The 27,685-nt window shown below is 33.5% G+C and overlaps 2 protein-coding genes across 2 annotated transcripts; both read left to right on the forward strand.

Moving 5' to 3' along the window:
• The first annotated feature begins 15,221 nt into the window (after window positions 1-15,221).
• On the forward strand, window positions 15,222-24,535 carry LOC114747182 (beta-hexosaminidase 2-like). Its single transcript, XM_028935472.1, has 2 exons — window positions 15,222-16,044; window positions 23,544-24,535. Exons 1-2 carry the CDS (start codon window positions 15,240-15,242, stop codon window positions 24,533-24,535), a joined length of 1,797 nt encoding a protein of 598 aa, XP_028791305.1. The 5' UTR covers window positions 15,222-15,239.
• A 1,575-nt stretch (window positions 24,536-26,110) lies between these two features.
• On the forward strand, window positions 26,111-26,455 carry LOC114747183 (non-specific lipid-transfer protein 4.1-like). Its single transcript, XM_028935473.1, has one exon. The coding sequence runs from the start codon at window positions 26,111-26,113 to the stop codon at window positions 26,453-26,455; it is 345 nt and encodes a 114-aa protein (XP_028791306.1).
• Window positions 26,456-27,685: the final 1,230 nt, after the last annotated feature.

Consider the following 27,685-nt stretch of genomic DNA (forward strand, 5'->3'; position numbering starts at 1 on the left):
TTTTAAAATAATTAGTTAATAATATTAAATCTGGACCGTCCAGATAAAATCTGGACGGCCCAATGCTCATCACCTGATGAGCACCAAATGGGAACCCCTAATATATACTATATTGTTATGAAATAGAACCAAAAATGAAACCACAAAAGTAGAAAGATGAAGACAAGAGAATGAGATTGCTTTTGTATTTCTTCACTTGCATTACAACACAAATGACATACCCTATTTATAGGCATAGTCTTACAAATAGGTTACAATTGTTCTTAAATGACAAATAGTGGATAATCAATCCCATGAATGTGAATGGAGGTGAGTTACAAGAGTGAATGGGTAGTGGAGGAGTAATGGGTAGTGGAGGAGTAATGGATGGTGGAGGTAGTGGAAGTTACTTGGAGAAGATGAAGAGCAAGGGATAAATGGACATCCACACAATATTCATAACACTCCCCCTTGGATATCCATTATACAAATATGTGCCTCGTTAAAAAACTTCAACTAGGAAAAACCCTGTGGGATAAAAACCTAGAAGAAGAAAAAGAGTACACATTTATTGATATGCTATTCAGTGCTGCCTCATTAAAAACCTTACTAGGAAAAACCCAATGGGATAAAAACCATAGTCAAGGAAAAAAGAGTACAGCATGTGTTAACTCCCCTTCTTGGTAATATCAGTTGATATCTCTGAGTCTACGACATCCGATATCATGAACAAGCTTTTCAAATGTTGTACAAGGAAGTGACTTGGTGAACAAATCTGCTAGATTTTCATTGGAACGGATTTGTCGGACGCCGATTTCACCATCCTTTTGAAGATCATGAGTGAAGAAGAATTTTGGCGAAATATGTTTTGTTCTATCTCCTTTGATGTACCCTTCCTTTAGTTGCGCAATACATACAGCATTATCTTCATATAGAATTGTCGGGATCATTTTGCTGGAAGACAAGCCACAAGTGGTTCGTATGTGATGTATTATCGATCTTAACCATACACATTCTCTACTTGCTTCATGTATTGCAAGAATTTCTGCATGATTAGATGATGTGGCTGATATGGTTTGTTTCATAGAACGCCATGAAATGGCTGTACCACCATATGTGAACAAATAGCCTGTTTGTGATCTACCGACATGTGGATCAGATAAGAATCCAGCATCTGCATAACCAATGAGGTTAGTTTTGGGTACATTTGAGTAGAATAACCCCATGTCCATAGTACCCCTGAGGTAACGAAGAACGTGCTTAACTCCATTCCAATGTCTTCGTGTTGGTGACGAGCTATACCTTGCTAGTAGGTTAACAGCAAATGATATATCAGGTCGTGTGTGACTAGCAAGATACATGAGTGCACCAATTGCACTAAGGTATGGTACTTCTGGACCAAGTAGTTCTTCATCATTTTCTTGAGGTCTAAAAGGATCTTTATCTTTCTCCAAAGACCTTACAACCATCGGAGTACATAATGGATGTGATTTATCCATATAAAACGCTTTAAGACATTTCTTGTATAGGTTTCTTGATACAAAAAGATCCCATTTCTTGAATATTCAATTTGCAATCCAAGACAAAATTTTGTTCTTCCCAAGTCCTTCATTTCAAATTCTTTCTTTAAGCAACCCATAGCTTTTGTAAGCTCTTCAGGAGTTCCAATAATATTTATATCATCAGCATAAACAATTATAGCAAACTCACTTTCAGATCTTTTCATAAAAATGCATGGACAAATTGGATCATTTTTATATCATTTCTTCAACCGATATTTACTTAGTCGGTTATACCACATATGCCCTGATTGCTTCTGGCAACTTATTTAACTTAATCTTTGTTCTCAAGAACTTAAATTTTATGCTTCTGGCAAGTGAAATTCTTTAGGGAATTTCATATATTTTGATTCAAAACTATAAAATGGATCATACATACTAAAATTATTTTAATCTTCATAATATTTTATATACTGAAAGATTTTCTTATATATGCTCCTGGCATATTTTTGAATCCTTCAAGGATTATCATGTAAATTTTACTATTTAATGATCCTCATCCAGGGGTCATCTAGCAGGCACATTTCATAATGCTAGAATATTCAAATATGCAAAATGATATCCACCACAAAGTAATATGTCTCATCATAATCATTTGTGAAAATCTATATTTTCACATAAATGTCTATATATTCTATAGAAACTTTATATGTGCTGGGACTACAGGCCCATTTTCACATATCGAAATAACATTTTCATCACATCTTTTCCCTTTTTCTTTTCTTCTTGGCCAAATTTATATATACTTTGTATGATAGATCTATACGTAAGATCCTCTTTTTATCATGTGATATTCTTATGAAAATCATTGTCGACAACTTTACCTTTTCGGTTCCATTTTTTCTTTTGTGACATAACTTGTTGAGATCTCTTTCTTCCTTTTCAGGTACCTGAACCTCTTCTGGAGTTTTACAATTAGTTATGTCTTGACACTCTTCTAGAGTACATGCCTCCTCAATACAACTTCTAAGTTGTATGCTCCTCTTTATTCAAGATATATATATTGGAACCGATTAACCTCTCATGCTTCTGGCATGTCTTAATATTCAAAATAATTGGAGCATTTTCAGCTGGAATAAGAGATTTAAAAAAATTTTATTCAGGTCAGTAAAATACTTTGTAGCATTTCATGAATGCAATTTTGATGAACTTCTGGTCCATACTGATATATTTGAGGATCTATATTTGATAGTAATAATGCATTCCATGCTTTCTTTTTTCCAGTTATTCAATTTCTCCCCTTATGTTAGGAAAACTTCATCGAATAACAATCGACTAATTATGCAATATAAATCTCCTAAATCCATTTGCTTCTTTTAGGAACATTATTTTGTTCCATTTAAAAACAAACAAGAAGAAGGAGGTTCTTACCCAACATATGTCCCAACTTTCTTTAAATATCCATCTATGTGCATTGTGATAGATTGGTAAGAATAAATATTGCACATTTCAATCTTTAGATGGAAAATATCTTGCTCCTGACCAAAAGCCAATTTCATTGGGAGAATTTTGTTGCCTTGATGTCTATAAGTGCTGCAATATATCAAATATGCCAACACTAAAATGGAAAAATTTGTTCTCATAAATATTGATCAAGCTATTCACGGAGGCATCAACAAATGATTTTGCTAAATCAATTTGTTAAGCAGGCTTTTCAACATTAAAAGCCTGATATATAAATTCACTAGCATCTTTGAAATCAAGTTTTGGGAATCACATAGTCTGGAAAGATTTATCTAAATAATCTTGCAAACTTCAGGTTGCAAATTAATTTCAATCACATATCTTACCATTTTATATAGATGCATCTATTAAATATTGAATACTTATATGGCTTATGTGCTTCTAAATGGGCCCATATATATTTCCAGAAATATAGTGATCCATTCGAAAACAAAAACATAACTAGTGATATTTTATAATCAATTTTCTTTGAGAACAAGCAGCACATACGGATTGTTAAAAATGTTGGCTATTCGGAAGAATCTTCTGGTTCTTCAATGGATATCAATACATAATCTTCAATAATTATATAGTTTAAGATGATCAAACAAGTCATGCTAACAATAAATCTAATTATATCAGTAAACTTCTGGTTTACTGTATCATGTTTCGTTACCAACAATAAATTTTTTTGATATAATATATGATTGATGATATCTATTTATGAAAAATATATCCAATATCAACTCATACTTATATTCCAACAGTCTCCTCTTAAGATTGAGTTATTCAAACATGATTCTTTTATTCATATATTTCACAAACAGTTATGAGCATATGATGGGTCAAGGTCAATAACCTATCTTTTGCTTGGAAGTCCAAGTACTTCATAATTCATATATACTTTGTTTACTCATAAAAAAACAGCATTAGTTCTTTTAGAACTATATTAATACTATTGTATCTAGTTCTTTAGGAACTATATAATTTAAGAAGAATATGAAAGACAACTCAAAATATGAAGGGGGAGTGTGAAAGACAACTCTATTTTAATATATTATTAACATAATAACAAATAATTATGAGTATCATAGATTTAACTTACAAGACACATAGAAAACACACAAAAATGATGAAGAACATTTAAAACGAACTTTTAAAAGTAAAGTACTTAATGTTCAAAACTTCTCAATATTAATCAAGGTACTATAGACATTTAAAATGTTCAAAACTAATATTAAATCAGATCACATAAATAAGATATAAATAAACAAAATATAACTAGTAACTCTTGAGTCTATTTGATCTATTTAGTTTTATATCACACACTTATCAATATTACAATATCAAATTCTTATCACAATAAATTTAAAGACTAATAAAAATTAAACATTATACACATAGCCTTCTAGGCATATACTTATATGTTTTCTATTTTTATATATACTTTGGATATCTATCTTTCTTCACAACTTACTGCCTTTAGGCATTAAAATTAGCTTCGATATTTTCATAATATCACATGGTCTTTTTGATTCCACAACCATTTTTCTTTAACATTTGCTTTTCAATGAACTAATACATATTTGTCTATATGACTTCTGGTCATATTATAACAGTTGTTCATAATTTTATCATATTGATCATAGGGCCATTACTAATTCTGCTATTATGATTCAATAGTCAAGTCCCAAGATTATTACCTTTTTAGTTATCAGTTCCACTGATACAATGTTATCATATTCTTTATCACTCTTATGGATATATTCCTTGCTTTCAATAGCATATCATCATTTTTCTCAAATATTAGTCTTCTGGACTATAACAAAATTTTTAGAACTATGAAGTTCTTTTGTATCGTGAGTTTTTAACCATCAATCATCAGGACTTTGATATACATTATCAAATTGTGACAGTCTTGTCATGCCATCTGTTACTACCATAAGATAGTCTTTTATTAAATAATCATCAAAATGTGATGTGGCTTCTAGCCATCTAATCACAAAATCAAGAATATAATGGCTATTAGCCATTCATTTATATGTTTAACATTCTACTTTCCAAGACAACAATTAACCAATATCAGAGATGATAATCATATATAGTAATTTTATAGATAAACATAAACCTCATAGCAAATCAAGGAGTATTAAGGATAGTAGGATCATAAAAATATAAGAAAAGAAATAAAAAATAAAAATTTTCATATCTCAATATGATGAATAAAATATTCGATTGCCAATGAATCAATATGGTTAATATGCAAAACCATCATTTGCTTTAAATAAATTGGAGAAATCTTACCAAACTTTCGGATCAAATTATCTTCATTCAATGAACAAAACATCAACGTGCATCAACTAGAAACCATGAACTCTGATGGTAGAGTCTCGTGCTGATAACGTGTTATGAAATTAAACCAAAAATGAAACCACAAAAGTAGAAAGATGAAGACAAGAGAATGAGATTGCTTTTGTATTTCTTCACTTGCATTACAACACAAATGACATGCCCTATTTATAGGCATAGTCTTACAAATAGGTTACAATTGTTCTTAAATGACAAATAGTGAATAATCAATCCCATGAATGTGAATGGAGGTGAGTTACAAGAGTGAATGGGTAGTGGAGGAGTAATGGATGGTGGAGGCAGTGGAAGTTACTTGGAGAAGATGAAGAGCAAGGGGTAAATGGAGATCCACACAATATTCATAACATATATAATCTTTTTTAATTTGCCACCAATCATCTTTAATTTTCCCCTCCTTTGGTGGCCTCAAAAACAAAGTTAATGTATTATGTGTATATCCACTACTGAAACTAGAGCTGGCTTAATTAATTAGCACAAACAAGATGATCAATTACCATATCCGCACCATTACACCACAAAAGTCGATCATCTAGCTGCAATTGATAAGCCTGTTGAATTCAAAGGCCATCATATCATTCACCAATTATTCTTTTAATTCTTAATATACGATCTGTTTAACTAATTTGATTAGATTAAGAAAGTTAGGTAAACCAGTTAATTATAAAAAATATGTTGTATTTTTTCTAAAACACCATAATCATTTTTCTTAATATTCTTATTCTTACTTCTACTTGATTATAGTTAAAGAAGTATTCATAGAGATAATTTAGAAAAAAATTGATAGATATAAAAAATATATCTTACATTTGGAACCAAAATCAACTCAACAATTAGATCCTATAATAACAACTAGAGGAGTAACATTTTAGATGTTCACTTTCTTAATTAATTACCATCTTCTTAGTTCCCATTTCAAAAGTAAATGAAGTCTCGCTCTTCCTCAACACCTCCCCTTGCGTCCATCATCCTACACTACAAAAAAACAGCTGATTAGCGACAGAATTTGCGACGGAAACAAATTCCGTCGCTAATTTCTAATGGAATTGCGACGGAAATTCCGTCGCTAATTTTTTCGACGGATTAGCGACATAATTTTTCCGTCGCTAAGGATTAGCGACGGAATTTCTGTTTGTCACTAAATTCCGTCGCTAATCTGTCGGAAAATCCGTCAGTAAATATTTAGCGACGGAATTTTTTCAGTCCGAAATTTCCGTCGCTAAATTGTTTGTCACAGAAGTTTTTGTCACTAATTTCGTCGCTAATTCGTCACTAATTTTAAATTTTATTATTTTAAATTATAATCTTACAAAAATTATATTATAACAATAAAGAATATAATGATTTAAAAATATTTTTAATTATAAAATAAATTGATATACTTATAGAGTTGGTGTTAATGAAGATATCGTCATCATTCATGTCATCATTATGTATATACTGAAAATAGAAAGATAATTTCTTAGAAAACTTATTTATATTTTGTTAAAATAAATTCCTCTTGATTATTAATAATAATTAAAAAATACAATAAGATTATTAATAAATTTTTTATACAAAATGATATAAGAAAGAAATAATTTTATCATATGTAAAATATATTGAAATATATAATATGTGATAGAAATTCAAAATGATTTAATAAATTTATATGAATGCAAATTAATATTGAAGTGAATTTTCAATTTCAATCATTAAACAATAAAATTTAATCACGATATAATTAATACCCATGATAGATTGATTTTGGTCTTAATACAAAAACAAATGGTATATATAAAAAATTTTAAGAAAATAAATTACATAGGATATATATACAAGCAGGAGAATACTGTTTATCATAATCTATTCAAATTATTTAATTTTTTATGTAGAATAATTTATTAGATTTTATTATAGTAGTTATTTTTTGAATAACAAGATTTTTTGACTAATTATAAATGATTTTCTTCAAATATATAAAACACATATAGATAATATAATATAATGTAATATAATACATATATCATTAAATTGTATATCTTATCAATGTTAATTAAAAAATAAATTTAAAAAATATTTATAAAAAAATTATTTATGATTTAAAATTCAAGATTAGTGCGGTTAGAAATTAAAATTATATTAAAAATATTTTTTAAGAATAAAAAATTATTTAAAAATATTAAAAAATTATTTTTTCATTAGAATAGTTATGATTAAAATTATCATATAGTATATTTTTAGTTTTTAATAATATATATAATTGTTTGTGTAAAATAATATTATATATATAATTTTACATAATAAGTCAACATGTTCATTGCAGCTCAAGTGGTAAAGCAGCACACGCGCACAGAGGAGGTCCTGGGTTCGAGCCATGGAGAAGTCACTTTGAAGAGGAAATTATGTGGTGGCGACACGTGGCAGGCAGAGGTGAGGGGCAGCATACGTGGCCGCACACGTGGCAGGTAGAGGTGAGGTGGCAGAGACACGTGGAGGTGGTCCCCAGTGATGACGTGGCAATTGGTAGAGGTGCCACGTGGCATTTTATTTTATTTTTAAAAAAATCGGGTTAGTAACGGAAAAATTCCGTCGCTAATTTTGCGACGGAAATTTCGGTCAAGAATTAGCGACGGATTATCGACGGGAAATTTTCGTCGGTAATTAGCGATGGAATTTTTCGTCGCTAATCCGTCCCTTTCAATTCCGTCGTTAATTAGAATTAGCGATGGAACAAATTCCGTCGCTAATTCCGTCGCTAAAAGCATGTTTTTTTGTAGTGCTATATGCGCCTGATTCTGGCTATAAATTAAATCTCATGCTTTTTTAAAACAATAATTTTATAAGAAAATTGCATAATATATTCAAATACAATAATATGGATAAAAAACAATGTTTTCTTAATTCCCAGTTCAAAAGTAAATTAATGTTTTCTTGTAGTATACTACTTCTGATCTTTAATATATAAGAGCTAATTTTTTTAATTAACCCAAATTAATTAACTAAATCTAATACCAAGGACTAGTACATTTCACATATTATCAATCCTTAAATGTGTATCTTAACATAATTTTTTTATTTAAAATCTTATTATCTAATACCAAGGACTCAAATTTAGAATCTTATTTAAGATGCCTTAAATCTCTTTTTATTTAATTTGGGAACAAACCAAGGAAATCAGAGCCGGTTCACCTAGTTAAAAAACAAAGGAGGGGAATGGACCTTTTTTTTTTTTTTTTCCTTTTTGTTTTTGAAGGTTCATCAAAGACAATTCTAAGTCAAATAAAAATCTTTGAATAACTTGTGAGGCCGCGACTGATATGTTCTATGGCTTTAATGAGACAGAAGCAACACTCCAAAGCCATGTTTCAAAATTTAAATCATTCATTAAATTATATGAAATTATGATTGGAGTTCATAATACAATAATATGAATTGTCAATATATATATGAATCAAATTTATTAATTTCTTAAAATTTCATTAACATAATTTTTATAACAAAAATCGTGTGAGTTGTAAAGCTTAGTTTAATTTGTCGTGGAAGAACAAATGGGGACTCAAGAAAGGTCTTGATATTTAATTGTTCTTTATAAGTTACTTATTTAATCAAATGATTGAGTGCCTTGGTTGTTGAAATTTTTTTTTGAGGATTACTTTTTTTTTTGGCCAACTTTCTAGAGGATTACGTCCGAATGCTCTTAACAAAATAATTGAAGATGTGAAAATAATATTCCATGATTTAAATTAGAAATAATTATTAATACAGTTAATACTTCTTGGGTCCTTAATATAAGACCCATTTAACTAATTTGATTAGATTAAGAAAGTTAGATAAGTTAGTTAATTATAAAAAATGTGACACATTTTTCTTAAAATACCATAATCATCTTTCTTAATACCTTCTCTCCCTCTTCTACTTAATTATGGTTAGGGAGTAAACATAGGGGTAATTATGGTTTAGGACCAAAACCAACTCAACAATTGGGTTCTATATTAAGGACCGGATGAGTAATTTTTAAGAAATATTAACAAATATTAATCTTCACAATAGTTTGTATATTTATTTTACATTTAATGAGACAATTGTTATGTTATTTTTTCAATTTAATGATTTTTTTATAACTTTTAAATTTCATTTAGTTCTTTTCTTAAATCTTTTTAGAAATCAAAGCCAAAGAGTTTGATTTCATGCACGCAGCCAATAAGCTAGTATAAAATCTAGAAAAATCTGCCACTAAAAACTGGTTGAAATGATAGAAATAAATATAACTTAATCCAACTCGCTTTTATAATTAACGAAAAAGAATCTAGAAGAATCTCAACAGTAATATAACTCCTCCGGTCCTTAATATAAGATTTATTTAACTAATTTGATTAGATTAAGAAAGTTAAGTAAGTTAGTTAATTATAAAAAATATGACATGTTTTTCCTAAAACATCTTAATCATCTGTTTTAATATCTTTCCTCATCACTTAATTATGGTTGAGAAAGTATCATAAAGATAATTTAAAAAAATTGATAAAAATGAAAAATATGTCTTATATTTGGAATAAAAATTAACTTAATAATTAGGTCTTATATTAATAACCGGAGGAGTATTATCTTCTTCAAGCTTTTCTTTCAGATACTGAAGTAATTAATCCAATTTGTGATCGTAACTTAAAGCATTAATGCATTATCATACGGTGCTTGCCTTTTGCCACACCGTGAGAAAGTTTGAAAGATTTAAAACAAAACGTTGGCTAAAAAAATTTAGGGATAATTAATATGCAAATCCTTACAATTTTAACTGGTTTTTAATCAGGTCCTTATAATTTTTTTCTTTTTATCAGGTCCTTATAATTTTACATGTTTTTAATCAGGTCCTTATATTTTTTTTCTTTTTATCAGGTCCTTATTGTTTTACCTTATTTTTAATTAGGTTCTTGTAGTTTTTATTCTTTATTCTATAAATAATAATATTCTATAAATAATAAATTATTATAATAATCTTGTGTTAATATTCTTTTAAATTTTTAGTTAAACATATGTATTATTTATTTTTCAATTCTAATTTTTATAATTATAAAATTCAAATTATAATAATAAAATTTTCTAAAATTAGAATATAATTATAAATAATTTATAGTTAAATATAATTATTTATTCTCATTATTATTGATTACTAAATGATTATGTTAATTATTTTGTCCAATTACAGGATTATTAATTTAAAAATGAAATTAATTTTAAAGAATAAAGTTAATAAATAATTTTTTTAAAACTAAAAAGGATCTAATTCAAAAATAAATGAAACTATAAGGACCTAATAAAAAGAAAAAAAAATGGAGGGACCTAATTAAAAACAAGTGAAAGTAAAAGAATCTGATAAAAAGAAAAAAATTTATTGGGACTTGATTAAAAATCAGATGAAATTATAAGGATATGGAGATTAATTATCCCAAAAATTTAAAACAAAACACAGTGATTTTTTCCATGCAGGACAGTTTTTGCTGTTGGAAAGAAAATGAAAAACTTGTTAAAAATGTGTTTTCATTACGTATTTTGAAAAATAAAAAAGTAAAAGATGTTCTTGGAAAAAAGAAAAAAGAACATCTCTATAATGTTTTGTTAGTTTTTTTTTAAAAATAAAATTAGAATGTAGTTGGAGAAACGTTTATTAAATTATGAAGACTAATATTTTAAATAAAAAAAACTATAGTTTAAAGCTTGAACAATTTAAACTAAAATGAGAACAAACTATCTTTTTAATTTTTTATTTTCAAAACTTGGTCTAAAAACTTATTCTAAAACATAGAAAAAGAGAATAAAATCAAACTGAATTTCAGGCAAGGAAGAAGAAGAAGAAAACAAGGATAAAGACGATGTAAAGACAAGGACAAAAGATTAATATTTTTATTCTGAAAATGTCATATTATATAGCTTTTGATGGTTACCTTGTACGCCAGGACAAGTTTAAAGTTGAAACAATTTAATTAAAGCCAAGACGCCTTGTCGAAAAAACAAATGGACTTTTCGTAGGAACAAAGTAAGTGTCATGTGAGTAAAAAAGGCCAACAAATAGCAAACGAAATATAAGAAAACAAAAGCTACAAGTTCATACCAACAGGATTGGGTTTAATACAAGGGACTAGTCCCTCACAACATGACGAATCAATGTTCAAATCTCTACTGGAAAAGATGCCACACATTTAGTACCCGACAGTGTCTCGTATAGAATTACATCTAATAGGAGGATACCTATGTTTTAGCAAAAAAAAAAAAAGCTACAAGTTCATATATATGCACTGCTATTCTAATTTCTATCACCCCCTCTATTTTTATTTTTTAACCTCTTTTTCTTTGATTTCATCGCCTTTATCTCAGAGACACAGACACACACACACACATATATATATTACCCCAGTCTTTAATGTAAGTGTTAGTTGATTAATTTGAGTAAACTAAAAAATTTTGTTAAGTTAGTTATTTATAATAATTAGATTTTGTCTTTCTTCAAAAACCTTTACTAATCAGATATATTTGCTAGAACTATCATGTGATGGAACATTTAGTATGTGCAATTACTAGAAGAATGATTTTTAAAAAATGAATAAATGTGAAAGTAGATTAAGTATATTATGCTTGAAAATATAAGTTATATATTTAGGTGTTATAAATTTAACGTCCTTAATAAGAATAAGAGTAGTATGATGAAAAAGGAAACAAATTTATTTTTATTTAACTTTTTTACTTTTTTCCCATGGTATATAGGAAGTTTTTGTTTTTAAGATTTGACTTACATTTTAGATTATAAAGACTCATCATCATATATGCACACTAAGCGTCTGCCCACACCTCTATTTATTAAAAAATAATAATAATAATAATTTTTTTACATTAAAATCAATATATTGAAGAGCATGCGCATTGTTAAGAATTAATTTCTTTTAAAAAAAATAGAATTAAGATTATGAAACACATGTTTTATGTCAAATCTGCTGCGAATCACATTACTCACGATTTATCAATAAATTTGTTTTCTATAAAATTTAATTTATGCGTAGAATGTATACATGCACAAGTTGAAAATGAATAATTGTTGGCCAAAAAACAGTTGAAGATGAATCAAATAAAAAATATAGCCTATCGGGGGGAACGAAAAGGAAAACCAATCTTTTTTTCCCCCTTGCATCACCCATTCTTGACGTTTAAACTAATTTATTTTTAATACATTAATCTGGCATTTACTCATCAGATTCGATTGATTATAAATGCTTTTCTAATATTATTATTGTCATCCTCATCATCATTACTTCCTTTTAAACTCCAAACCCCAACCAAACCGAGCATGGTCCTCTGAACTAATTTTTCATTTTAGCTTAAAAAGAAAGCCATTATGTATATGTATATACTACATCCGATTTCTAACATAAAAGATGAATAAATAATTTATAAATATTAATAAAATTAGTTTAGTTAGTTATATATAATAAATGTGTATTTTTAAACTATCTTCTTTTAAATGAGAAATTCCTATACAAAATATATGAGTTAATGTAATTTTTAGTGTCTCAAACCTACTTTTATTTTGGTTTTGATCCATCAAATTTCTTTTCTTTTAAAATATTAGTTCCTATAATTCAATAAAAATTTGGACAATTTTAGCCTTAAGAGACCAAAACCTATTGTTTGAAATTTGAGTGGTTAAAGCCAAAATTAGGACAAATTTCAGAGACCAAAAAATTATATTATTGTCTTTAAGTCAAGTTTAGTTAAAACATGCTACAATGTAAGAAATAAATCTGATTTGAGATTTAATAATTTTTAAATTATTTTTTTATTATTTTCCATATTTATCTAGGAGGGAGGTAATATTTGTTTGGGAAAAAGACAGAAAAATGCTATTTAAACTTCATAATCCCCAAATGGTATGTTAAATTTGAAAATCCCAATTTGGTCTCAAGAGACCAAATTAGGATTACTATGTGAAATGAAAAGACCAAATTGCCCTTCATTTTAAATATTATTTTTAAAATATTACAGTCCCTACTGGCCGGCTGGTCACCGGAGCTCCGTCGGTCAAAAAAAATTTTTTTTTGAAAATTTTTATAACTTCAATATAACAGTTAACAACTTTTGTAATACTATTAACAATTTCAATATAACAATTAACAACAGGTTTTCTGGGAAATTCAACAAACTCCAGCGACCGAAAACAATTTTTTTGAAAATTTTTACAACTTCAATATAACCGTTAACAACTTTTGTAATGCTATTAACAACTTCAATATAGCAATTAACAACAGGTTTTCTGGGAAATTCAACAAACTCCGACGACCGGAAACAATTTTTTTGAAAATTTTCACAACTTCAATATAACCGTTAACAACTTTTATAACGCTATTAACAACTTTATTATATCAGTTAACAACAGATTTTTTGAAAAATTCAACAATTGGTCACCGGAGCTTTGGTGGAGGAAAACAATTTTTTTGAAAATTTTTACAATTTCAGTATAACGGTTAACAACTTTTATAACCTTATTAACAACTTCAATATAGCGGTCAACAACAGGTTTTTGAGTTTGTTAAATGTATTACTGAAGTTATAAAAATGCCACTTTTTGAATTTTTTTTAAAAAACCTGTTTTTAATTGCTATACTGAAATTGTTAATAACATTACAAAAGTTGTTAACGGTTATATTGAAGTTGTAAAAATTTTCAAAAAAATTGTTTCCGGTTGCTGGAGTTTGTTAAATTTCCCAGAAAACCTGTTGTTAATTGATATACTGAAATTGTTAATAACATTATAAAAGTTGTTAACGGTTATATTGAAGTTGTAAAAATTTTCAAAAAATTTTTTTCCGACCGATGGAATTTCGATGACCAATTGTCAGCCAGTCGCCGGAGCTCCGGTGACCAGCCGGCCAGTGGAGGCTGTGATATTTTAAAAATAATATTTAAAATCAAGGACAATTTGATCTTTTCTTTTCACATAATTTAACATACCATTTGGGGATTATGAAGTTTAAGTAGCATTTTTCTTTCTTTTTTCCTATTTGTTTCCTGAAAAATTTAGTATATTTTGAAGTTTAACCAGAAAACCTGTTGTTAATTGCTATACTAAAATTGTTAATAGAGTTACAAAAGTTGTTAACTGTTATACTGAAGTTGTAAAAATTTTCAAAAAAATTGTTTTCCTCCGCCAGATCTCCGGTGACCAATTGTTGAATTTTTCAAAAAATCTGTTGTTAACTGATATAATAAAGTTGTTAATAGCGTTACAAAAGTTGTTAACGGTTCTATTGAAGTTATAAAAATTTTCAAAAAAATTGTCTCCAGTCGCCGGAGTTTGTTGAATTTCCCATAAAACCTATTGTTAATTGCTATATTGAAGTTATTAATAACGTTACAAAAGTTGTTAACGGTTATATTGAAATTGTAAAAATTTTCAAAAAAATTATTTCCGGTTGCCGAAGTTTGTTGAATTTTCCAGAAAACCTGTTGTTAATTGCTATACTGAAATTGTTAATAACATTACAAAAGTTGTTAACCGTTACATTAAAGTTGTAAAAAGTTTCAAAATTTTTTTTTCTGACCGACAGAACTCCGGTGAACAATTGTCAGCCAGTCGTCGGAGCTCCGGGGACTGCCGCTGCCGGAGCTCCGGTGACCAGCCGGCCAATGGGGGCTGTAATATTTTAAAAACAATATTTAAAATCAAGGATAATTTGGTCTTTTCTTTTACATAATAATCCCAATTTAATCTCTTGAGACCAAATTGGGATTTCTGAAATTTAACATACCATTTGGGGATTATGAAATTTAAGTAGCATTTTTCTATCTTTTTACTTATTTGTTTCCTGAAAAATTTAGTATATATTGAAGCACAGGCCAAGACCCCAAGTCCACTCCATTCCACCAACAATGGCCTTCGATGCACCTTCCCGATCACTTCTTGTGCTAGCACTATGCATATTCATTGCTCAGGGGAAGGTGCACTCTGCTGCTGGCACCACCACCGGCATTACCGTGTGGCCCCATCCAAGACTTTTCAAATGGCCTTCACCCCAACAAGCTACTCTCCTCTCCCCTTCCTTCACCATCACCACCAACGCCCCTAACCACACACACCTTGCCGCCGCCGTCAGCCGCTACCTCCGCCTCATCCTCACCGAGCACCACCGTCCTCTTGTCCCTCCCTCCGTAGTTAATTTCCCCACGAACACCCGTCCCTTACAATCCCTCATCATCACCGTCGCTGAACCCGCCGCTCCACTCCACCACGGCGTCGATGAGTCCTATTCTCTCACAATCCCTGCAACCGGACCTGCCAATCTCACTGCCGCGACGCCGTGGGGCGCCATCCGAGGCCTGGAGACGTTCTCGCAGCTCGTATGGGGAAATCCGACGCGCGTGGCGGTGGAAGTGTACGTCTGGGACGCTCCGATTTTCGCTCACAGAGGCTTTATGCTTGATACCTCGAGAAATTACTTTCCGGTGGAGGATATTCTGAGGATGATTTCCGCGATGAGTATGAACAAGATGAACGTGTTTCACTGGCACATTACGGACTCGCATTCTTTTCCTTTGGTGGTGCCTTCGGAACCAGATTTGGCCGATAAGGGGTCGTATGGCTCCGATATGCAGTATTCTCCCGCCGATGTTAGAAGGATTGTTCGATTTGGGCTTGATCATGGTGTTAGAGTTCTGCCTGAAATCGACTCACCTGGTTAGTATATCTAATTTGACCCGGATCAGTGCCCAGCCGACGTACATGCTAACGCTGAAAATTGGACCGATAAAAGTGGTAGTTTTGGGATCAGTGATGAGTGGTTTACTGGTCTGCACACAATCATAGTTGAATTGGATTAAATTAATTAAAGCATATAAAAACGTTTATACTACCTCCGGTCCTTAATAGAATAATATTTAAATAAAAAGGATATTAATTTACAAATAAATAGAATATCTCTGCATAAGATGTTTGTAAAAAGTAATTTTTACTGTATACCGCGAAATGTGAGGAGAGTTTTACCACAATTTATGTAAAAGTATTTTTGGCATATAACAAATACCCCTAGATCACATATAATCCAACAAAATCAGTTACTAAAACACACATAGACACGATGAACTGCTATTTGTTTTCCTTAAGATGATATTGCTTTAGACTTGGTAAAAATATAAAGTCCAATGCGATTGACCTATTCAAAACGCTTAACCCCCGTTAGAAAGTACTAGTAGTTCTTTGACTGGTTTGACTAACGGATCTGAGTTGGGTTTTAATAGCATGCATTCAAGTGACAAATATTTTTTATTCTTTTGAATATGAGGCTCCTTGCTAATAATTTTAAGACCACGAGCATGACTTTTTTTTTATTTTTTAAATTGAGAGTATGCAGGTATATCCTTACATAGCTCAAAAGCTTTCACTTTTTTTAAAATTAAAATTGAACAGAAATTATTTATGAAAACATATATTTTTTATCCCAGTAAAACGGAGAAACATTGAAAAAGAAGAAAAGAGTATGAGATTATGTACTGAGTATCCGAGTCAGCTTATCCGTTTGTTTGCCCACCATGTATGTAATCATCCTTTGTTAAAATCTGTACGATGAAATAAAAAATAGAAGAATTTGGTTTTTGTCTGTATATAAATCTATAGTATGATCATGTTCTAATTGAAACTGTAAAGCTTTGACTTTGTGACAGGCCATAACCGCAGATCTAGTTATTTGGATGCAACTAATGGGGCTGATCTATCCTACAACCTCGGGATCGGCCGAAGATTACTCGTTAAAAACTTCACCGAGTAAGAAGAAAAGAAAAATGACTGAGATCCCCCAAAAACACCAAAAAGAAGTGGCTGGTTCATACAATTAGTTGTTCTATACAATTAGCAGTTCAAATTATATTTTCTGAGTTGATGTGTTTCTTTTTTTTTTTTGGATAACTAACAGGAATCCTTACATCAAGCCGTCGCTTATACCTATGTGATCAGCACGCAAATATCCGAAAGGGCACTAGGAGCAGAAGTCACCATATGAAATCCATTAAACGCCATAAGCCCCTCCTTTGCAAGATAGTCAGCTGCCGTATTATGCGCCCTACTCACATGCTGAAAATGAACGTCCCAGTCCCAATGAACCATCTGGTGGATCTCCTTAATAATGTCGTAATCAGCATGGTGTTCTTCCGGATGGGTGGAGATCAAATCCATAGCATTACTAGAGTCAGATTCCAGTATAATTCGACGATAGCCGCTGTCCCAAGCAAGTTTAAGCCCAAGCAGGCACGCCCATAGCTCTGCATGGAGTGCATCACCATTATCAAGTCTATGAATAAATCCACAAACAAATTGTCCAGTCTCGTTCCTCAGTAGACCACCACATGCACAGGCCATGTGAAGAGAAGAGAAAGCTCCGTCAACATTCAACTTGATCCACCCTTGTGCTGGGGGTTGCCAACTATGATTACTAGAGTGTAGACTTATACCTGGTAAAATAGCACCTGATAAATGTCTTTGAATCTGTTGTAAGTTGTCCAAAATAGCAGTGGAGTTAGTAATAAGCGCTTCATTAGTAATCAGTTTTCCTTCAAAAATGAAGAGATTGCGCCTGCGCCAAAGCCACCAGCAAACAATAGAAAAAAGGTCCTTCCAATATTCTCCATTTACCAATCTAGTAGTGATGTTCCAACCTATCCATTAGTGAAAAGATAAAGCTGGATCAAAAAATCTTTTCCATTTAGATCGATGAATTAACTTGCTCCATAGAAACCTTGTCTCACAACAGTCACGGAAGACGTGAAGGGAGTCTTCAATATCTCTCTTACAAACTGGACACATAGCATCTTCCGTCAGTCCCCGTTTATATCTCATTGCATTTGTTAGGAGACCCTTCCTTATCGCAAGCCACATAGTTGAATGGCAACGTTGAGGAACACGAAACATCCATATTTTCCCCCAAAGTGGATCATTACCAGAATCAGCCATGGAAATATAATTATACGCGGACTTTACTGTAAAAAGGCCACTACGTTCAAATTTCCACCTCGCCAAAGAACTATTATTTGTGATCTCTATCCCATCTTCCACCCTTCTCCAGATTTTTTTAATACCAGCCCAAACATTTGAGCCGCTTCTTTCCGCATCAATCTTTGGCATAAGATCCTTCCCACAGCGATATTTATCTCGAATCACTCTAACCCAGAAATCATCTCGACAATGAACCAGTTTCTAGCCAAGTTTCATAAGATGAGCATGATTCTGTAGCTTTGCATGTCTTAAGCCAATACCTCCTTTCGACTTAGGTTGACAAAGCACGTCCCAAGCAACAAGTGGTATCTTCTTCTTTTCTTCCGAATTCCCCCAAAGAAAGCTTCGATTATACTTATCCAGGTTCTCACAAGAGGCAGCAGGACGTAGCGCGGTTTGCATTACATAACTCGGAATTGCAGAGGACATAGAGCTAATTAAAGTACTCCTTCCAGCGAGGGATAATGAATTCGTCTTCCACTTGTCAAGTTGGTGCTTTACTTTATCCACAGTCTCCTTGAAAGATTCTTTAGTCACCTTTTTATGTAGTAGAGGAACACCTAAATACTTACCCAAATCAGCTGTCTGGGTAAATCCCATATAGGTACTGATTTCTCTACACCTATTGTGGTTAATATGAGGTGAGAAGAAGATACGAGTTTTCGACTCATTAACCTTCAATCCAGAAGATTTACAAAAATCAGCTAGGCATTTATGAATCAACTCTGCTTGTTCAAGTGAAGCTTCTGCAAACAAAATAATATCATCCGCAAAAAACAGATGAGAAATAGGAGGGCCCTTTTTGGTGAGTCGTATTGGCCGCCATTCTTCATTAATTAGCTTCTCTTGTATAAGATGAGCAAGCTTTTCCATACATATAACAAAAAGATATGGAGACATTGGATCTCCTTGTCGTACTCCTCTAGAAGAATTAAAAACATCCGCTTTGTTGCCATTCCATAAAAGTTGTAATGTAGCTGAACTAATACAACTTTCAACTAGTTCAGCAATATTAGAGGGAAGGCTAAGTTCTTTTAAACACCGGATCAAAAACTCCCAATTCACTCGATCATAAGCCTTCTCAAAATCGATTTTGATGGCCATAAAGCCTTCATTGTCCGCATGGAATGAATTACCTCTTGAGCGACTATAATATTGTCAGATCCATGATGCCCAGGAACAAAGCCACACTGATTGGGAGATATAATTTGAGGAAGAAAAGCTTTCAACCTATTAGCCACAATCTTCGTAATCACTTTATACACCACGTTACAAAGACTTATCGGCCGTAAATCTTTGAATGATTTTGGTGGATCCTTTTTAGGGATTAAAACCACAAAAGTCCCATTAATCCCTCTAACTGCTGCTGGATTAGAGAAAATATGTTTTACATAACTTACCAGTGATCTCCCTATAGTATCCCATTGTGCCTGATAAAATAAAGCATTAAAACCATCTGGGCCTGGGGATTTGAGGGATCCCATACTAAACAAAGCCTCTTTAATTTCTCTTTCTTCCACATGTCGACCACAGAAACGTAGATCTATCTCATCTAGCTTGGGATACGAGACATCACAAGGCAACGCATCCCTGCAAGACACTTCTTCCGCAAATAAAGTAGCAAAATAGCGCGTAGCTTCTCGTTTTATTACCTCAATGTCATAACACCAATCTCCCCCTTCCAATCGGATAGCATCAATTCTGTTCATCTTCCTTCTCTTGTTAGCTCGAGTATGAAAGAACTTTGTATTTCTGTCTCCAAAAAGAGACCAATCCATTCTAGCCTTCTGAGCCCAAATAAGAGATTCTTGCATCAAAACTTCCTCAAGCTCCTTCTATAACCTCATTCGAATCTCTTCATAAAAGTGAACATTACCTCCTCGGCCCAAAGCTCGGTTAACCCCATCCATACGTCTCAATAATTTCCTCTTTCTCTCTTCAGTGTGTCGAAACACTTGCTTGTTCCAAGAACTACAAGCACGTGTAAATTGGTCCAGATTAAAGTTCCACTCAGTATCTTCCATCCAGTTAGCCTTGACAAAACTACTAGACTCATCATGAAGTACCCATACAGCTATAAACCGAAATGGGTGACTAGGAAGATCAACATGTTGGTACATTTGAAGAAGTAAAGGACGATGATCAGATTTGTAGTAAGGCAAATAGGACACCTGTGCATTTGGAAACAGACGACACCAAGCTTCATTAGCAAAGACTCGGTCTAATAGTGCCTCCGAACTACCTCTCTTCCATGTAAAATAAGGTCCTACGAAGCCAATATCCGATAAGGAAGATTCTGCATACCAATTACAAAACTCTCAATCAATCGATAAGCCGTTAGGAGCGTGCGTATGTCTTTCAGATGAGAACAGTGTAGCATTAAAATCACCTCCCATCACCCATGGCTCATGCATGTCTCGTTCGATACGATGAAGTTCACTCCACAAATTTCGTCGAGCTACCATATGAGGGCTGGCATATATTACAGTAAAAAAATAATGCTCCCTTCTAGAGTTTACAATACGTAAGTGTAAAAACTGTCGATGTTGTTCGATCACATCAACTTTCTGAACCCCAGCATTCCAAAGACACCAAATACCTCCACTAAAACCCTCGGCTTCAATAAACGTATACCCTTGAAAGCTAAGACTGCCAATTCTTCTTTCAGACTTTTGTTTATCTGAACGGGTCTCAACCAAAGCAAGAAAATCCAAACAAAAATGATTTTTAAGTTCCTGTATCAGGCTAGGAAATGACTTCGCGCCTGTACCTCGAGGATTCCATATCAAGAAATTCATAAAGAAACAAATGAGGAAGTCGAGGAATCTATCATGTCCCTCCTTTGGACAGAAGCCGACTTCACTAACACTGACTCTCTTGTTTCGACGTGTTCATGACCACCCTTCATGATTATGTCTCCATCTATTATCCTTGCCACTTCGTCAGGTTCCTCTACAGTTGCTAATGTGTTGTCCCCACTCATTAGAACCTAGTTACCCATATTCTCAACGTCGCTGGGGCCAGGACCGTGTCGTTCAATCACAATGGACTGGTATTGGGCCTCACCCTCCTTCAGCCCAGTTTGAAGTGTGTGAAAAGGACTGGATATTTCAATAGGCTGTTCATTAAGATTTATTCCCTCCTTGACTTTAGCTTTTGCTTTCCCAATAGTATTTTCCTTCCCTCGTACCTTAATCTTATCCACAACCTTGCGTTTCGAGCCAACTAGCGTCCAAGAATTAGTATTAATGTTGTCCCCAAATTTCCTGCCAGAAGATACCGAGCCTTTTTCTAATTTATCCTTCTTCTCACCAACGGGTTTATAGATTTTCTGTATCCTTGCTTGATTCGTTCCAATCTTCCCAATATTATTCTCCTTAATCTCCGTCCCGTTATTACTTGTTCCAGCTCCCTTATTATCCGCTCCTTTACTTGATCCATCATATCCCTTTTTTTCCATCATCACAGTATTCCGGTGAAAATCTCGACTCACCAGCATCTGAGGCCCTAAATGTGCATCAGCGACTATTGTCGTTATTCCGGTTACTGGAATCTGTAAATTATTTGCTCCCTCTTTCTCAGATCTTGAACCATTACTGCTATTCCCTTCCCCAGAAAACTGTGGACATTGATGCTTCTCATGTCCATATTTACCACATTGAAAGCACACCTGATGCAAACCCTCATAGACTATCTGCCATTCTTCTCCAAGAGCCATGAAAGCAGGCAACAGAGGTTGATGAAGGTCTATCTCTACACAGATGCGAGCAAAGCCGCCGTTGTCATAAATCGACGTCGAACAGTCTACTTTAATCGTCTTTCCAATCATATTTCCAATAATACCCAGTGATTCCACGTTATAGAACTCCATTGGAAGATCAGGAATACGTACCCATGCAGCTATTTTGCGTTGCCCATCCGCCTTCCAAGGATTAAAGTTTGGCCTCCATCGCTGTACGATCAAGTAATGATCTTCTATCATCCAAGGTCCCTCCTGAAAAGCATAATCTTTGTCCTCTCTACTAGTGAAAGAAACAATATAATATCCATTGCTAAGCGGTGTGACCTTCATAGGCTCTTTCGGTTTCCACATTCTTCGAACCCTATCAATCAACACATGTTTCGGTATCTGCACGCCCAAAAATTTAACAATCAGAGAATTCCACCAAGGTTGACACCACACTGTATATTGTTCAGCAGAAACTTTCAGTTCCGGATACCTTGGTTTAATGGTAGTCCCTTCAGTCTCAACCCCGTCTGCATCCTTGCCATATCCATTAGCCTCTGGACTTTGATTTTGCTTGGTGAAAAACAATTTCCATCCATTGACTATATCTTCATTCTCCTCATGTGAGACTAGATAGCCACCACATCCTAAAGATAGAAGCTTTTCTTTGTACGACAAAGGCGTCGTTCTTCTAACAGAACTCGCAAAGGCTTTATCCTTCGACCCTTCCGTCTCTTTCCCTGACCTAGTTCCAGAACCAAAAACAAACTTCAAAGGAGTATCTCCAATCTCTACCCCTTTGTCCCGCTCTCTTCCCCCTCTCCGATCACCATCTCCCATGGTTCCACCACCACCATCGCCGTCGCTCGCTTCAACCTCCCTACTTGCCATCGCCGTCGCCCCTCTCTCTCTAACTTCTCTCTCTACGTGTCACGAATTCCTTGAGTTGATGTGTTTCTGTAAGTAGCGTTGCTGGAAAGTCGGGCAGGGGATTGCCCAATTTTTTAAGTTCGAAAGTGCGCACATAATGATGAGGACTAATAAATTATTCTACTCATAAGACCTTTTGATTATTAATTAATTACACTTTCTGTTTAATATTCTAGTTTGAAGTTTACAACTTGGGGTACTGATACTTTGAAATAACATTTATTCTAATATAAAAGCATGCCCTTTTCACATAAGTCAGTGATGGTACTAGGTATCATGATCCGTAAGGCTCGTATGCTTGAAAAACAAATCCCAATGTATTTGATATTTGTTTGACACCCGTGTATAACGTTTTATATCTTGGATGTATCATATTTGGGTCAGTATACATTGAGGCAATGATGATTACCGTTCAAAAGAAAATGTGAACTGGGAGGCTGAACAGGATCTGTATCTATTGGGTCTCATTTTATGTCAATGTTCATAAATCTCAAATTACCATGATTACTAATTTAATGAACTTTTAAATGGACAGGGCACACAGGATCTTGGGCATTGGCATATCCAGATATTGTAACATGTGCCAACATGTTCTGGATGCCGCCGGGTGGTGATGCACATGCTGCAGAACCTGGAACAGGACATTTAAATCCCTTAAATCCTAGGACCTACACTGTACTTAAGAATGTCATAAAGGATGTTACTTTATTATTTCCGGAACCATTCTATCATGGTGGTGCCGATGAGGTCATCCCAGCTTGCTGGAAAACTGATCCCACAATTCAAGCGTTCCTAGCCAACAATGGAACCTTCAACCAACTTCTTGAGACATTCATCAATTCTACTCTCCCTTATATCTTATCCCTCAAGCGAACTGTGGTCTACTGGGAAGATGTTTTCCTATTCGACCTAGTTCATGTTCCATCCACAATGCTTCCTAAAGAAAATGTGATTCTACAGACATGGAACAACGGACACGACAACACGAAGCGTCTTGTTTCTTCTGGATACCGAACCATTGTTTCGTTTGCAGATTTCTATTATCTAGACTGTGGACATAGGGATTTTGTTGGGAATGATTCTCGGTATGTTATTCACAGTGGAGATCAAGGGCATGGAGGGTCCTGGTGTGGACCCTTCAAGACCTGGCAACTTATCTATAACTATGATATCACGTATGGTTTAAGTGAAGATGAGGCAAAGCTGGTTCTTGGTGGGGAAGTGGCACTATGGTCTGAACAAGCAGATCAAACTGTTTTGGATTCGAGAGTGTGGCCGAGAACATCGGCGATGGCTAAGTCATTGTGGTCCGGCAACAGAGATGAGAAGGGTATGAGGAGATATGCAGAGGCCACAGATAGATTGAATGAGTGGAGATACAGAATGGTAAGAAGAGGTATAGGGGCGGAGCCAATTCAGCCCCTGTGGTGTGTTAGAAACCCTGGCATGTGTTACTATGCATTATGGACCGATAAACACATTGAAATAGGTGTTACTAAAATTCACAGATTCAAAAACTTATTTTGATATTTTATTGCTTCCTTACCCAGCCAATGGGTAATCTACATCTCTTGCTAATTCATTCCTCTATGAGAATGATGGATGTTGTCAGTTATACTTGTTTTAAATGTGGCTGAGTCTTATTCAAGTCATTGTTTTTGTTCTTTCAAGAATTATTTTAAGCGATTGTTTTGTATTAGGACAAGAACTCTGTTTTAGATATCGAAAGATGGTGTCTGTGTCATTATCGATTGTTTTCTTTTGTATCACGTGTGTCCAATAAAGTATGACTTTATTTCATTGTCCCAATGAAAATATGAGTGAGTTTCAGCAGAACAAATATTTGATTCTCCAAAAACTGTATATGACACTATTGAGCATTACTTCTCCATCACAGCGACGCCCAATGTTTATCCAATTTCGTCTGTCAAATAGAGTTCTTGTATAATTTTTTGGCCAAATTTTATACTTATGGAGTTGTGTATTTTGAAGGATTGTTACAAAGAGTAAGTTGGTCCCTTGTGAACATGAGTGATCCTCATAGTTTTTGAATATTACCAATAATAACATAGTTTAGTGGCATGAAAGTTTTTTTTCCGTAATTTAAATGAGAATTGACGTGTTGAATCACGCCTACCCTTGAAAGAAAAGGAAATTTGTCAACAACTCAGACAAACGAACATAAAAAGATGGAGGCGAAAGATGAAGCTGGATCCAATTGAATCTGGCGTACACATAGATCCGTCTTATTCTTACGTACCTCTTCTCATAAAGTGGGCTTTTTGGCCCAGAGAGTCGTGAAATGGGCCTTCCCATCCCCCCATGAAATTCGTTTATTGTTACATGCTTTCCAGCCAACTTGAGAGGTGCCCACGTTATGTCTGACAGTATTTTAAATAGAATTGTATAAAAAAAAAAAGAATATCTGTGTCTAGTAAAAAAGAAATCCACTTCATGAGTATTTTGTTTTTCTGTTTTCTTTTTTGGCCAATGCACCTCACATGAGTTAGAGAAATAAAATAGGAAGAATTGCTATGAAGTCTCAAATAAGGAATATAGTTATTAAAAAATTTCAGTAACAATAGAACAGCCCGCAATAAAAATTATTCACTTGTTATTAAGATTTGTTGGTAATTATTTTCTTTATTGTAACCTCATTGTAACTCGTCGGTTGCCACATTATGAATATAAAATAAAACAAATTTAGAACTACAGTAATTGGTGAATGGGGTTTTAATTTTCAACTACTGAACGAAAATTAAATGAGTTGGTCTATTTAATTCACAAAACCTGTGTTTTGAGAGGTCACTTGCTTGAATCAGTAGTATCTATATCTGACCGCTTACACCCCTCAACATACCCAAATTTCTTTATGGTTTCTTTTAGTGTGTGGCAAGCAACGCAATACAGACAATGTTGAATATGATGATGAGGATATATCACTCTCCAAACGGCGCCTATCACACCAAAACTCCCTTACTTCTCACTTAAGACTCTTCTTTGATTGTTTCTTTCTCTGCCTAGCTATATATAAGTCCCTCCACTATGTAGAAAAATGATTCAAAGAAATCATCGCTCCTTCTTTCTTCTGTTTTTAAAACCATGAATCTTTCTGTGTGTGTGGTTTTTCTGGTTCTGCTGCTAGCTGCTTCAACATCTTCTTGTGAGGCTGCAATTACGTGTGACCAAGCGACTGGGTATCTGAAGCCATGCCACGAGTACTTGACCGGGCCCAGTGGAGCGAAGCCGCCGGCGGCGTGTTGTGACGGAGCCAAAGCTCTGGTATCGGCAGCGTCGACCCCAGAAGATAGGAAGACTGCTTGTGAATGCATCAAGGCTGCTGCTCAAACCACGCCAATTAATGCTCAAAACGCTCACGATCTTCCTGATAACTGTGGCATCCCTCTGCCCTTTGAGATTTCTCCCGACTTGGACTGCGACAAGTAGGTTTTAATTAATTACTTCTTAGTTTGATTTGTTTCATTTCTTTCTTTCCCCTTTCACTTCAAGTATTGCTTAATATAATATAGGTTGGTTTGTAAGAAATATAATTTAAAAGATTGATTTATAAAAGCCTGGTAATGACTTAAATCGTTATAAAATTTCAACCGAAGAAGACAATTAATGATGGAATTATGTATATTGATTTAACTTCAATTCATTCAATTATGTTAAAAAAAAATATAATTTGATATTGCAACACCTCACTTTTATATACTAATAGGATCATTTTAACGTCTGTGAATCACTAACGGTAGGTTTCCGTTCTGGGAAAAGACATGGAATTTTTTTTTTTCCTTTAACATTGGAATCCGTTGATCAAATATTTCAACCCTTCAGATAACTGTTGAGTGATCCAATATCAACCCTGCTTTCAACTTAATCTATTATCACCTAAAATAATTTCATACTATACAATCTTATAATATCATATTAAAAAATAAAGCAACACTCTTGGTTGACAGCATATACATGCACCTGGCAATGCTCACTTCCTTCTTCTAGAGGATACAAAATAATATTTCCATAGAGCAAGTAAAGTTACTTGCCCATATATTTTGCTATACAATTTACAGAATTATAACAGGTATCTCTGCTCTTCAACCAGCCCACCTTCTTCTTAAATAACCTCCTTGTCCTTCTAGCTACTAGCCTTCACTGTTCATCATAAATTGGAGGGTGAGATTCCGAAGAATCCCCGTAGTAGTAATTTCCATCAAACAAATGTGTAGATTACATAAAGCATGCAAAACAAGCCAAAGTGGAACATAACCTTGCAAGCTAATGCAATTAAGCATTTATGCACAATGACAGATAGACAAGCTGAATAAATAATGCGCAAATACTTGGCAATCACTGCCCCATGTCTATTAGACAAGCTGAATAAATAATGCGCAAATAATTGGCAATCACTGCCGCGCAAATAATTGGCAATCACTGCCCCATGTCTATTAGACAAGCTGAATAAATAATGCGCAAATAATTGGCAATCACTGCCGCGCAAATAATTGGCAATCACTGTCGCGCAAATAATTGGCAATCACTGCCCCATGTCTATCAGCTGCACGTGATCACGGCTAATAACGCATGCAAGGAATTAAGGATTACATGTTCTTATGCTTTTTGAATAGCAATATGGCACAAACAGACATGCAGCAATCATACACAAGTGTAAGG

This window comes from Neltuma alba, unplaced genomic scaffold (assembly GCF_004799145.2).
Source record: "Neltuma alba isolate B1F8T4 unplaced genomic scaffold, ASM479914v2 tig00005238_pilon, whole genome shotgun sequence".
Taxonomy (NCBI): domain Eukaryota; kingdom Viridiplantae; phylum Streptophyta; class Magnoliopsida; order Fabales; family Fabaceae; genus Neltuma; species Neltuma alba.